Here is a 12366-nt window from a genome sequence, read left to right on the forward strand (position 1 = left end):
CGAATTGAGGAAGCTAGTCCAATGTTGCAAGTTTTTCTTTTTTGTCACCAGTAGCGCTAGAATAGCGTTGAACAGACGAAGCTTTATAAACTCGTTGTGTGTTGTTTGGCGGATTGGTTCCAAATTCGCGTCTTCGAGATAAATTAAATAAATAAATTTAAATCGTCATGCCGCCGTATGGAACTAAAGATTTTGAAAATTCTGGATCTGAAGGTACGGTATTTCTTGATGTACGATGATTTGTGACACCCTTCCGAGCATGTTATTCTTGTATCCTTAAAGATGAGAAATCTTCAGAAAGTGATTCTGACAGTAGTGCGGGTAGCGGTTCAGAAAGCAAGTCAGAGGCAGGGTCTGTACGTAGCGGACAATCAGCAGCTTCTAAATCTGGATCAGCAAGCTCCTCTAGATCTGCCGACAGTCCAGTGCAAGGTAGTACCTTCCTGTAAACAATGTTATTTACATTACATTCACTTCCTATTCGCAGCTCGGAGCAGGAGTCTAAGTGCTGAAAGTGCATCTGGTAGTGATGACAATGGAGATGGAGATTTGGTTCTAGACGAAAGAAAGAGCAGAAGTCAAAGCCGAAGCAAAAGTAGAAGCAAAAGCAAAAGCAGAAGTAGAAGCAAGAGTAGAAGCAAGAGTAGAAGCAAGAGTAGAAGCAAGAGTAGAAGCAAGAGTAGAAGCAAGAGTAGAAGCAAGAGTAGAAGCAAGAGTAGAAGCAGGAGTTCATCCAGCTCCAGTTCTGCTAGTGCAGCCAGCCACCATTCTGGAGAAGAAAAGGGTGGAAAAGACACAGCACCATCATCCCCAGCACAGGAAGATACCAAAAAGTAAATCTATTAGTGCCTGCATTCCATTTTCAATGAACACTAATATTGCGACATATTGTTTCTAGGAAGACGAAACGTATCGTTGATAGCGATGCCGATTCGTCTTCGGACTCTGACGCTGGAGAGAAAGGAAGAACATCGGCAGTGGCTAGCCCAACGGCCGAAGCTCTTTTCGGGGAAAATGTAGATATGTCCTCAGAGGATGACGATGATGACGAAGGCGCCAAACCCACACAAAAGCTCCCTGAGAAGGCCGGCAGTGATGCTGACCAGCACAGCAATGCCGATCGCAGATCTCCTGATGAAATGGATCAAGACGACGCTTTTGGTGGTCGTGATAATGAAAAGGAGAAGGAACCAGAAGAGCCAGTTCCGGAGACGAGAATCGAGCACGAGTTGCCTTACATCCGAGCCGATGTAGGCAAAGAATTTCACTTTGTCAAATTACCCAATTTCTTATCGGTTGAACCACGACCGTACGATCCGGAAACTTACGAAGACGAGCTGGAGGAAGAAGAAACTCTGGACGAGGAAGGTCGAGCCCGTCTCAAACTGAAAGTTGAAAACACAATTAGATGGCGAACTGCTTTTGACAAAGACGGAAACGCCTTCAAGCAAAGCAATGCCCGGATGGTTAAATGGTCTGACGGCTCACTTTCGCTCCATCTTGGTTCTGAAATTTTCGATGTTTATCGTCAACCACTTCAGGCAAATTTTACTTGGCCATTTGTTTGTTCCAATCGACCCATCTGCTAATCCTAATTTGGTTTGAATTTTAGGGAGATCACAACCATCTATTCATTCGCCAAGGTACCGGTCTTCAAGGGCAGGCGGTATTCCGCACCAAGCTGACTTTCCGTCCTCATTCCACCGATTCGTTCACCCATCGAAAGATGACCAAATCGCTTGCCGAACGTTCTACAAAGACATCCGCCATTAAAATCATCGGTGCAGTTGGTGCAGATCCTGAAGCTAACCGTGGAGAAAAGATTAAGGTAAAAAACCCAAATAAACTATTGCAAAGATTTGATGATACAACAGGTAAGAAAAGTGTTCATCTGGTGACCTTTTTGCGTGCAGAAAGAGGAGGAACGTTTACGAGCCTCAGTAAGACGCGAGTCTAAACAGAAGCGTATCCGTGAACGGACAGCCACCGGCCGTGGTATGAGTGGTGGATACTTGGAGCCCGATCGTGAGGGATACGAAGATTCAGAAGACGAAGGTGGAATCTCCTTGACAGCTATAAAGAAGCAGTTCAAACGAGGAGGACCTCGAGGTAGACTTTTCATTTTTTTGTTTTACGTGCAAGTGTGGCTGAAGCGATCATTGTGTCTTGCGTGTGTCATTTTACAGACGCTTCGCATCAAAGGCCACCGATCTATTCCTCTGAAGAAGATGCGTCAGATATTGAAGATCGCAAGGCAAAGAAACTTGAGCGTGCCAAAGCACTGCCAGATGACGATGACAATGAATCCAATGACGACGCGGGAGGCAGTGGAACAAAGGTTCGAGTAGTCTCGAGCAGCAGCGAAGAGGATAGTGATTAGACCAATAAAGGGATGCAATTGGTTTGTTGTGTATTTTTCATTTGCTTTCTTTCAATTGATTTTTTTGTCCAATTTTTGGGCTAGACTTGTGTGCGGAGGGGCGGAATACATTCGTTTTCACATGTTCAAAATAATAGTAATTCTGGTCGACACAATCGGTTCGTTATTTTATGATATATGGCAAAGCTGGGAAAAATTGAAACAGAAATGGGAGTAGTCAAAGCTTTGAATTGTATAAGACAATGTCGAGTTAATAGGCGTAAAACACTGATAGGCGATACTGTCAAGTAATTGGCTGTACATAGAATTGCACTTAGTATTATTAAATGGAGTATCATTATTTGTAAAGGAAAAAATTATCTGGTCAACGAGTTAGATTAAGGTTAGAAGGCTTTCGTAATGTACAGGAGACGAAGGAATCGAAGACCATACTTTCAGAAAACTTGAGGACATCATCATGTTACCGTCACTGTGGGCGCTTGCCTGGAAGCAGTGTCTTCAAAAGGTACGGCTGTATCGTATCCTCCTTTACTTTGCATGTGGTTTTGCAAGGCTACCAGATGCCTCGTACCCATGGCCACATCGCTTGAGCCTATGTGAGCAGTATGTTGAAAATTTTGCGGCAAACCGATCATGGAACGATCAATCGGTGGTCTTCGTCTTCGCTATTTTGTTTAAAGTAGCCAACAGTATGATAAGTGTTAAAGTTTAAAATAAAACTGGAAATAAATTATGTCAACTATAACTTACTGGTGGAGGTTGCTGAGTAACACAACATGTAAACCACTGGACCCAGATATCTCCACCAGCCATTCTTTCCCTTGTCAAAGGCTGATGATTGAAGGGTAGCACGGTAGAACTGTATCTGTGGCCGTGCAGTGAGTAAGCTCTTTGACTAGACATCAAACACCTTTACAACAATCCTCATGAGATCAAGACGGCAACTGTCATTTAGAATGTGATGTGTGCGCCCTAAATATAAAATAAAAACAGAAAGATACCTTAAAGCATGTGCATTGAATCAATCTTTTCAGGGTTCTATAATTCTTCTCTTTTGTTAATCATTTAAGACTTTATTTGCTTACAAAACATTAACTTTCAAAGGAAATATAACAGCTGCTGTGCTCTCAAATTAAAAAGAAGCTTAAAAGAACTTCATTCATTGAATGATACCACTTGACCGTAATGGTTCCTTCAAGAACCTTTCACAAGTCATATAAAATAACAGTAATTAAAAATGTTATCCATGACACTACCAAGAATATGCTCACTAGACTGAGAAGGTTATGCTGACAACAAACGTACATAATAAGTCGTACTTTTCGGGTTTAGAATGGTCTTGTATGGCCGATTAAAACGGTACGCCCAACCTCGACGATACACAAGTAGAGCGCAATAGCCCCAAGACAATCCAAGTTCGAGTATTACAGCTAATAAAAATTTCTGGCCGAAGCCGGAATTGGAATACCGAAATGTGTCACAGTTGGCGGTGCAGACGAGTGTTGTATTTTAATGGCTCTTTCTCGGCAACGAAAGCGTCGATAAAAATCAACAGAAAAAAATTGAAGATCGCAATCGTTGAACACTAATTTAACACTTCGCTTCGCTGACAGCACGAGATATTTCTTTATCACTGAGAGATAAAACTTCACGTTTTTCATCGATAAGATGTTTTCGAAGAAATGAAATGGGAAAAGTTTTTCATGCTATTTGATTTTAGTAGGCGTATCCCTTTTTCATCTGCCCCAAGCGACCAACTGGGCAATGTTGTAAAGGTGTCAACAGGCAATATGGCGAGCAAGCTGTGGAAACTCTTCAAGTTAGTATTAAAATTTAATTGTTATCTTATTAACATGTGAAAACGTCACATATTTAATAAACATAATTATGTAGGCTTTCCATTCGTGTCGGTATTCCTGCTACGGCCGTGTATGTCACAACTCAAGAAGGACTCTGGGGTACACAGGAGGAAACCTTCTTGTTTTACAAGAACGTCGAGGAAATCCTGCCCGGAAAAGAAACTGTCATCTCTAAAGATCAGGAAGATAAACTGACGGCAGTTTTAGAGAAGGTATACATTATCTGAACATAGAAGTAACACAAGCACCTACTGGCTTTCTTGTTACAGATGAGAGTCTGGTCAGACCCAAATCATGTCCCGCTCGTTGTCAGATGGAATAATGGTGTTATTAAAGCAGTGGCATTTCTTGACTCATTACCAGAAGAAGCCAAGAAGCTCCTGAATTGAACAGTGTTTCATATGAAGCTGTATTTTGTAAATTATGGTTTGTCAACTAGGAATAAAGCTATAGTAAAAACTTGAGATATTGTCTTTGTAGTTCTGAAACATAATCTTTCCCATTGCAAAAATTGGGCATACTTGATTAGGACCCAAAGATGTTGAAAAAGAGCCTGGAAGTGGGGTGTGTACTGGGAGCACTGTCTTATAGTTTATTAATAATTTAAATCTCAACTAATTCATTTCTGATTAAAATATAAACTTCTTGGAGAAAACTAGACTATAGATGTTACCCTTTCTCCAACTTCTTACATCAATTTTAATTGCTGCGGTTACGTAAATCAGGTTAGAAATCCTCGGAAACGGAATGGTCTATGCCCCATAGCCCTGTATCACCTAATTAAGCCACCCGATAATTGGTAGTTTTGAAATGGCTTTGTAGCCCATGAGTAGTCACACACAGCACACAAACAATAGTCCCATATGGGTAACTTACAAACCAAGAATAGCCGAAATACAAGCAATCAAAGAAATCAACGATATTTTGAAAATGATGTGGTATTAGAGGTGACATCTGGCTTTTCCACGTATAGGATTACACTGAATTTTTTTCCCATTGTGGTAGCGAGGATAGTAGTGGCACAATGAACATACCCATAGATAAAAGTGGTGTATGTAGATACATTTTAAATCCCTCTTCGTGAAGACCACCGTTTAACGATACCTTCTTCGCAACTTATATTACGGTTGCTCATTATCCTAATTTCTTAATTACTAGCTTATAATAATTCTTAGCTATATGAATATTTGAGTTGAAAGCCATAAGCGGGCATGAACCGCTGCTAAACTACCGAAAATTGCATTACTGCAAGAGAGACTATAGTCTCTTTTTAGACTTAAATTATCTGCTTATTGAATTGGCTAGGCGTGTCCTCAGTTCAGAAAGGTATACACAGATAACATCATGAAAAGCGGAAAAAAACCTTAGTAAACGTCTTGAAATCTCTGAAAGAACTTCTTTAAATTGATACATCAAACATTTAGCCTCATCCAGCAAGTCAGCACAAAGAATCGAACATTCTTCTTTTGCAAGCGCGTCATCCGATGACGCAAACTATAGAGGTTGACTGGCTAAAGTTCTGAAATATCCAGCCCCATACTGACACATGACCGACAACAGATTTAGCTTCGATTTCTTGTCTAATCAAAAAGTGAAGTAGAAGAAACCAAGACAAACAAAGCAACAAAAAGACGGTAGCTGAAAAGAACTTTACCGCAACGCCAGCTATAAAAGAAGTGAATTTTAAAGGGAGAGATGGTCATTGCAATGATAAATTCAGTGGTATCGTTCGTCCGAATCTTAGCTCTAAATCTCCTTTTATTAAAAACAGTGTTAAGCAATCCATACACTTCCGGAAGTTTGTTGCTCCAGGCAGAGAGACGAAGTCTTCATGGCCAACCGATGCGAGCAGCGGCGTTCCATGTATTATAATTAATAGTTTTTAAAATCATGTTTAGAAAAGCAGTTACGTAATGTAATGTTCACAAATATACATTTTGTCATTTAGTTCCCACCTTGTCTTTCTGCCATAGAAACAACGCCAGGAAACTATTCCTACTATGGAATTTGCAATGATATTATTAATTGGTTATCCGAACAGTTTCGAATGAAGTGAGTTTCGTTTTAAATATTTTCAGTTAGTTACTACAGAACTTTCTGACAATTGTTTATTTCCCGAAAACCCAAGATTGGTTTACGTGCCCGCAAATGACTCGGATGTAGTCAAATTAGGAATAGTTCCTGTGCTCGTCCAACAACTAATGAAGAAGGTTGGTGTTTTATCTTGCCATAAAATCAGCAAAAACAATTAGTTTATACAAAAAAACAAAACAGACTGTGCTTTCTTTTGTAGGAAATTGACGTTGCGCCATTCCCGTTTGTCATCACACCGTTACTGTTGCAGCTAATTGATTTTTCTATTCCCCTTACAGTAGAAGATTATCATCTGCTACAACCGTGGCCGAAGGAGGAGAGTCGCCTTACAGCTTGCATAAGACCATTTTCAACGACTGTATGCATTTATTTAGAAATTGAATTTTCTGTTGGCAAACTAAGTTTTTTTTTTTTTAATCAGGTTTGGTTTTTATTCCTCATTTCGACCGGCACAGTAATTGTTTTTATGGCTGTATTGACACATTTTCGTCATCAGCAACTTTCTAAAATGACTAGTTTCATGAACGCAGTTAGCGATCATACAATTTTCGTGATGACAATCATTACGGGACAAGGTAGATATGTGGTGGAAAATTATTGCGTCATTTCTTACGAGATTTGTTTGCTTCCCTAAAGGTAACTACGCTTCCCCAAAAACAGGATTTCCCTTCCGTTTCATGTTGGGTTTGTGGTGTTTGACAATGGTGGTCCTGGTAAATGCTTACACAGGAACTTTGATGTCCTACCTGACGGTGCCCAAATTGAAACCAATTGTGAACACCCTTGCCGAATTAGCAGACAGGCATGATACACAAATGACGGTGAATTTTGAACTGGGCAAGGCTCGTATGTTTTTGGTACTGTTAAACAATCCTATCCATTAGTGCGTTGGTACGAATTCTTTGTCGCATCTCAATTCTTATTCAGGAGGCCACTTCTGGACCAAATAAAATCATTGGCGATTCCCTTCGTAAAAATCCACAATTCCTTGCCAAAGGAAACGCCCAAGAGGCACTGAAGAATGTTTTAGAACGAGGAGCTACTTATTTTACGGTAGGTTCCCGAAAAGAAGCAAAAGAAAAGCGAGTCAAGGAAGAGTACCCGACGAATAGTAAACCAGAAATCTTTTCCCTCTATTTTTAAGAATCGCTCACAAGTAAAATTTTTCATGGCCATGGACATGAAAAGCCATCCCAAATGTCGGATGACTTCATCAGATCCGGTTCCGTTTATCGAATACTACTCTAGTGGCTTCCCCAAAAATGGAAGGAAAAACAGGATCATCAATCACGAGTATTGCTCATTGATTTTTGTTATTATATTGAGCAAAACCTAAAACTTTTACATTATTGACTTATTTTATAACAGTTTGCAATATTTGAAAGAAAGTGGTCTGCTTCTCAACTGGCTAAAGAAGTATACACCCAACGTCGATAAATGTATGTTGGGCAAGACAAAACCAAGAGGTCGGGTGACTTCTCTGACACCTCTAGACCTTTCAAGTGCTTTTGCACTTCTCGCTATTGGAGTTGGATTATCTCTCTTTACCTTTCTGCTTGAAATATTTGCATCCTTCAGACTAACACAAAAGATACGTCACGTAGATGAAGTAGGAAAAAACAGTAATGCAAAAAAACCACGTGTTGATTCGTAATTCTTAGTCTAAATGAACTTTACAAGTATTATTCTTTGTAGAAGTAACCATGAGCAAACTGTTCATTTTAAGTGTAGCTTAGGTTTTAAACTATTTGAAAAACACATGGAGGCTTTGGATGATGCATGTGACAGTATGGCCCTTGCCCATATATGCTGAATACCTTGTCCTGTCCAGAGTGTTCTACTGTTGGACCTTACTTATTTTGATACATTTTATATTCTAGTAACAAATATAGGCTTCAACACAACAGAGATTTCCATTTAAACTGATTGAATGCCCAACATTATTCAAGTTAAATAAGACTTAACAACACACAAATTATGCTGACTGTTTTTATAGGCAAAAGTGCTTACTTTTGGGGAGATAAGTGGAGAACCCTCTTCAGCTTTCCGTAGGAGCGAAGCAATCAGCCCAAAGTGAATTAAACAAACGTTCGTGTCACCGTTGTTTTCTATGAAAACACACTGTGAGAGTCGACTTCCGATGAGTCAACCTGGTAAGGTTAGTTTGTGTGATAAAATAAGCTCAAGAATATGGAAACATGTGCACTTCTTCAACCGAAGGTCGCGCAAGAGCATACTGTCACGAAATAACAAAACGGGTATAAATGCTGGACGGTTTCGTTCTATTTTAACCAGACATCCGTCAAATAGTACACGACTCTGTACATCTTTCACACTGTCTAACAACGTTGCCAATAAACAAGTTCAAGTTATTTTCATCAACTTGTGTGAAGACGAAATACATAGTTTTAATTATGGCGGCTTTATGGACCCTCTGCTTGATCGCGTTCTCCATTTTGGAAATGACAATGCCATCGGCGGCAAAGCCATGTTTCATTACAAATTGTCCACCAGGAGGCAAACGCTCAGGTCATGTTTCAGAAGATCCTTCGAGTTTCCAAGGGGTAGCTGAAGAACGGCCATTGTTGTCACATCAGGTAATCAAAGTTCTTCCATCTAGTTAAACCGCAGTTTTTGTTTTGACTCTTATTTCGTTCGCAAAGTGCGCCTCCTGTGGCCCGGGAGGAAAAGGGACTTGCTTTGGAGCAAGTTTGTGCTGCGGATCGGAGTTCGGATGTTTCTTTAAAACTAACGAGACTAACATTTGCTTGTTAACCAATTTAAAGTCATCTCGATCATGTGATGAACGTTTTTGGCAAATCTATTTTAAGTCTGCTCCGTGCAGCTTAAATGGTGATAAACTTGATGGTATCTGCGTAGCGGATCGACTCTGCTGTTCACTTGGTAATCCAAATACGTTTTTCCGCTTCTTCTTTTATTTTTTTTTCACGTTGTAAATTGGAACGTTTAACAGGACAATGTAAACAAAACTTCGCTTGCTGATTGGTACCTAGTATCCGATCAAGCTGACGTGACTCCATCGATCTCCGACATTAACTGTATCGTAAATAATATGATAAAATTATGAAACTTCTACAGTAAATAAATGTGCATTCATATAGAATCACAGGGCCTATATCTGTTGGTCCTTGTCCGTGATTAAAACGAAAATGAATACAATTTCGGCCTGAACCTATGAATTATATTTACCTTATGATTAGACTTACACCGATATTGCTACTATACATATAAAAACTGAGTAAAAAGAACAATCGAAGTAAAACGTTCAGCACTGCTGGTTTACTACGTCTTTTTGCACGTGGTATTTTGCTTCAAAGACTAGCTTCTTGGGTAGTAGTCACCACTTCATGGATGCACTTCGCCACATAATCGATATTGCCAGTATTCAAGCCGCACATATTGATTCGACCACCCTTGAGTAAGTATATATGGTGATCAGCAATCAACTTATCAACTGCCAGAGCTACGGATAAAAGAAAACAAAAATATAAGGATTATGCTAGCTAAAAATTAGGTAACTGATAGCTTACGGCCAAGTCCTGTGAAAGAGAACATTCCAATTTGATCCGTGATATGGTTCCAAGTTCCAGGAGTTTCCAGTTTCTCCAAGCGTTCCCTCAGGCCAAGACGCATTGAAATAATACGATCGGCCATTGTTTTAATATGACTTTTCCACTGCTCAGTCAAAACTGGGTCGTTTAGCACTGTTCCCACGATACGGGCACCATGATTAGGGGGATTGGAGTAATTAGCTCGAACAAGAAGAGTGATTTGCGAACGAACAGGCTCGATAACAGATCGATCTTTCGCAACAAAAGTCAGATTGCCAACTCGCTCATCTGCAAATTTTTTAAAAATAAATTGTTAAACCAAGTCACGTGAATTTCTATCATATTAAAATATTTACTGTAGAGTCCAAAGTTTTTGGCGAATGACTGGGCGCAGACCATTTCAAATCCACGTGAGTCAAAATATCGAACGGCCCAGGCATCGCGATCCAAATCTCCAGATGCAAATCCTTGATACGCAGAATCAAAGAAAGGAAACAATCGACGTTCCTTTTAATGTACAAGATACAGGTTGTAATTAGTTTAAATAATTTGGTTTTCTACATATGCCAAAATTTAACCCACTTCAATTAAATCAGCAATTTGCCTCCATTGATCCTGAGTAGGATCAACGCCTGTCGGGTTATGTGCGCAGGCATGCAAGATGATAACGGAATTTTCTGGGGCATTGCGTAGATCTTCCATCAAACCATCGAAATCTAATGCTTTTTTGGCGGCGTCCCAATAGCGGTAGGAACGATAACTGGTAAACCCAGCGTTCAAAAATACCAAACTGTGATTTCCTTAAAAAAAAAACAAACAAAAAACACCAAATGTTAGTCTGGTTTAAAAGTATTATCAAATAAATGGCAGTACCCCATGTGGGATTAGATGAATATACAATTGAATGCTTCCCAATATGAGCAAGGAATTCAGCTCCAACACGTAGAGCTCCTGTTCCACTCAAACACTGGATGCCTGTAGCCCTGCCTTCTTTTAGTGAAGCTGAGTCTGAACCAAGCAACATGCGAGTTGCTGCACTGGCTAGAGGTTCATATCCCAAGACGGGAAGGTACTCCTTGTTCAAAGTTTCATCAGCAGCCAGCTTCTGCTCCATATGGCGGACAACTGGGAGTACCCAAGGCTTACCTTCATCTGTTCTGTATGCTGAAAGAAAAAATATCAAATTATATGATGCAATGCAATGATCAGAAAATTAATGGTAAACTTGTACCTCCAACTCCAAGGTTTACTTTTTGGGGAAATGTGTCCTCAACATAGGCTTTGTTCAGAGCAAACACTTCAATTGGAGGAGCACTTTCAACAGAGGCGAATTTCGAAGGAGCCATGATTATCTGCTTGGAAACAAAGGTGGTACAATGAAGGAATATTTGCAGAAGATAAGGGGTCTAGTCCATCCATATACATCTCTAATTTTGCAACTGGACTTCACTGCAACATTGATTGAAATTACGTACAATTTCGACAATGGCCGGTGTTTCAGTATATTATACACCAATAGATAATTATAGCCAAAATGATTATGGTATGCCAATTTACTGATAATTTTTTCTGAATTTTTATATATCTTACCGCGACAGAGAAGGGCAGTATCGTCTCAGTGATGGCTGGCGATAATCAGTGATCAGCTGTCTGCTATTTTTGGGGTGGAAAAAAAAAACACCCTCTAGCGATTAGTGAAGACCGAAGCAGAGTAATAGAATACTGGTGTAGCCACGCTTATGGCGGGCCCTCCCATTGCCTTTTTGGCCTGAAAGTCTTTCTGTCCCATAACGAAAGCGCCACAGCGGCTGTGTTGTGAACTTGTGATGTATTACGTTTTCGCTATGTTTTCGCTCATTTTCGTCGTCTGTACTTCAGAAAGTAAACAAAAAGTGGCTTAATTAATTAGTGTGAAAAAAGTAAGAGCATGAAGAGATTTCTTAACAACCCTTAAAACTCAATTCATAGGTGGCAGTTACGGTTATGGGACACTTAAATCGATATCTTGCCTCATTTTCTCACAATCGATACGCGAAATTGGCACAACTTTTGGGAAAAAATCCGAGAGGGGGAGTTAACATGGCCGTGGCTACACCAGTATTCTATTACTCTGATTGCGCCAACATATTTTATAAAGTGCTGGACTGGATGCTAGGGATAATTTCTTTAAATTTGTCATTAGTGTAGCGGATGGTTTTCACGGATAGTTTTCATCCCGACCGCTAGATGGCGAACCATCAAGACTCGTTGGGGAAGAAGAGACGCCGTCTCTTAACCGATAACATATTATCTTCGATCCTTCCCGATTTTCCTTGTCACGGCAATCAGAGATGTAAAAGGTGAAACTTATACTGACATTTGAAAATGAACAAGTTGACGGAAAAATGTTTGTCATACAGAACTTAATGCGTAAAAGAGAAATGATTTAGATAATCAACCGAAAAATTAACTGTGACTTAAA

General features: G+C 39.9%; 4 protein-coding genes and 1 long non-coding RNA gene across 8 annotated transcripts; 3 read left to right on the top strand and 2 right to left on the bottom strand.

Annotated features, from left to right (window-relative positions):
- The first annotated feature begins 59 nt into the window (after positions 1 to 59).
- Positions 60 to 4703, top strand: LOC116922840 (another transcription unit protein). 3 transcript variants are annotated; one of them, XM_045173505.1, is made up of 10 exons: positions 63 to 213; positions 283 to 432; positions 488 to 833; positions 899 to 1541; positions 1613 to 1828; positions 1914 to 2109; positions 2187 to 2327; positions 2829 to 2976; positions 4274 to 4451; positions 4509 to 4703. In XM_045173505.1, the coding sequence occupies exons 1-10, from the start codon at positions 168 to 170 to the stop codon at positions 4626 to 4628; spliced, it is 2184 nt and encodes a 727-aa protein (XP_045029440.1). In that variant the 5' UTR covers positions 63 to 167; the 3' UTR covers positions 4629 to 4703. The 3 variants fall into 3 exon arrangements, with proteins under 3 accessions (XP_032785181.2, XP_045029440.1, XP_045029439.1); XM_032929290.2 differs by lacking the exons at positions 2829 to 2976; positions 4274 to 4451; positions 4509 to 4703 and having other exon boundaries at positions 60 to 213; positions 899 to 1562; positions 2187 to 2511; XM_045173504.1 differs by lacking the exons at positions 2829 to 2976; positions 4274 to 4451; positions 4509 to 4703 and having other exon boundaries at positions 286 to 432; positions 899 to 1562; positions 2187 to 2511.
- LOC116923056 lies at positions 2901 to 4098 on the bottom strand. 2 transcript variants are annotated; one of them, XR_004394183.2, is made up of 3 exons: positions 3686 to 4098; positions 3131 to 3352; positions 2901 to 3045 (listed from the first exon to the last, which is right to left on the bottom strand). It is a non-coding gene; the product is annotated as an uncharacterized LOC116923056 (long non-coding RNA). The 2 variants fall into 2 exon arrangements; XR_004394184.2 differs by having other exon boundaries at positions 3700 to 4097.
- Positions 4704 to 5946: 1243 nt separating the features above from the next.
- LOC116922899 lies at positions 5947 to 8705 on the top strand. Its single transcript, XM_032929367.2, has 9 exons — positions 5947 to 6102; positions 6188 to 6291; positions 6368 to 6449; positions 6533 to 6691; positions 6755 to 6908; positions 6970 to 7190; positions 7261 to 7386; positions 7478 to 7626; positions 7702 to 8705. Exons 1-9 carry the CDS (start codon positions 5947 to 5949, stop codon positions 7985 to 7987), a joined length of 1437 nt encoding a protein of 478 aa, XP_032785258.2. The 3' UTR covers positions 7988 to 8705.
- LOC116923028 (terepressin/terephysin) lies at positions 8364 to 9525 on the top strand. The gene is made up of 3 exons (XM_032929558.2): positions 8364 to 8930; positions 8997 to 9237; positions 9308 to 9525. The coding sequence occupies exons 1-3, from the start codon at positions 8748 to 8750 to the stop codon at positions 9334 to 9336; spliced, it is 453 nt and encodes a 150-aa protein (XP_032785449.1). The 5' UTR covers positions 8364 to 8747; the 3' UTR covers positions 9337 to 9525.
- On the bottom strand, positions 9514 to 11654 carry LOC116922889 (aspartate aminotransferase, cytoplasmic). Its single transcript, XM_032929356.2, has 7 exons — positions 11496 to 11654; positions 11137 to 11257; positions 10779 to 11069; positions 10488 to 10705; positions 10262 to 10412; positions 9885 to 10193; positions 9514 to 9817 (listed from the first exon to the last, which is right to left on the bottom strand). The coding sequence occupies exons 2-7, from the start codon at positions 11249 to 11251 to the stop codon at positions 9666 to 9668; spliced, it is 1236 nt and encodes a 411-aa protein (XP_032785247.2). The 5' UTR covers positions 11252 to 11257; positions 11496 to 11654; the 3' UTR covers positions 9514 to 9665.
- Between the last annotated feature and the right edge of the window lie 712 nt (positions 11655 to 12366).

This window comes from Daphnia magna, linkage group LG5 (assembly GCF_020631705.1).
Source record: "Daphnia magna isolate NIES linkage group LG5, ASM2063170v1.1, whole genome shotgun sequence".
Classification (NCBI taxonomy): Eukaryota; Metazoa; Arthropoda; class Branchiopoda; order Diplostraca; family Daphniidae; genus Daphnia; species Daphnia magna.

Excerpts from the sequence above, each read along its gene's own strand:
- LOC116922899 (XM_032929367.2), top strand. The coding sequence starts at position 5,947 with ATGATAAATTCAGTGGTATCGTTCGTCCGAATCTTAGCTCTAAATCTC. Across the intron at positions 6,103-6,187 it reads TGCGAGCAGCGGCGTTCCAT|TTCCCACCTTGTCTTTCTGC; the intron begins GTATTATAATTA and ends TTTGTCATTTAG. Across the intron at positions 7,191-7,260 it reads GCAAGGCTCGTATGTTTTTG|GAGGCCACTTCTGGACCAAA; the intron begins GTACTGTTAAAC and ends ATTCTTATTCAG.
- LOC116922840 (XM_045173505.1), top strand. The coding sequence starts at position 168 with ATGCCGCCGTATGGAACTAAAGATTTTGAAAATTCTGGATCTGAAG. Across the intron at positions 2,977-4,273 it reads GCCACATCGCTTGAGCCTAT|GCTTTCCATTCGTGTCGGTA; the intron begins GTGAGCAGTATG and ends ATAATTATGTAG. Across the intron at positions 4,452-4,508 it reads TGACGGCAGTTTTAGAGAAG|ATGAGAGTCTGGTCAGACCC; the intron begins GTATACATTATC and ends TTCTTGTTACAG.
- LOC116922889 (XM_032929356.2), bottom strand. The coding sequence starts at position 11,251 with ATGGCTCCTTCGAAATTCGCCTCTGTTGAAAGTGCTCCTCCAATTGAA. Across the intron at positions 11,070-11,136 it reads AGTAAACCTTGGAGTTGGAG|CATACAGAACAGATGAAGGT; the intron begins GTACAAGTTTAC and ends TTTTTCTTTCAG. Across the intron at positions 10,194-10,261 it reads CAAAAACTTTGGACTCTACA|ATGAGCGAGTTGGCAATCTG; the intron begins GTAAATATTTTA and ends AAAAATTTGCAG.
- LOC116923028 (XM_032929558.2), top strand. The coding sequence starts at position 8,748 with ATGGCGGCTTTATGGACCCTCTGCTTGATCGCGTTCTCCATTTTGGAA. Across the intron at positions 8,931-8,996 it reads GGCCATTGTTGTCACATCAG|TGCGCCTCCTGTGGCCCGGG; the intron begins GTAATCAAAGTT and ends TCGTTCGCAAAG. Across the intron at positions 9,238-9,307 it reads TCGACTCTGCTGTTCACTTG|GACAATGTAAACAAAACTTC; the intron begins GTAATCCAAATA and ends AACGTTTAACAG.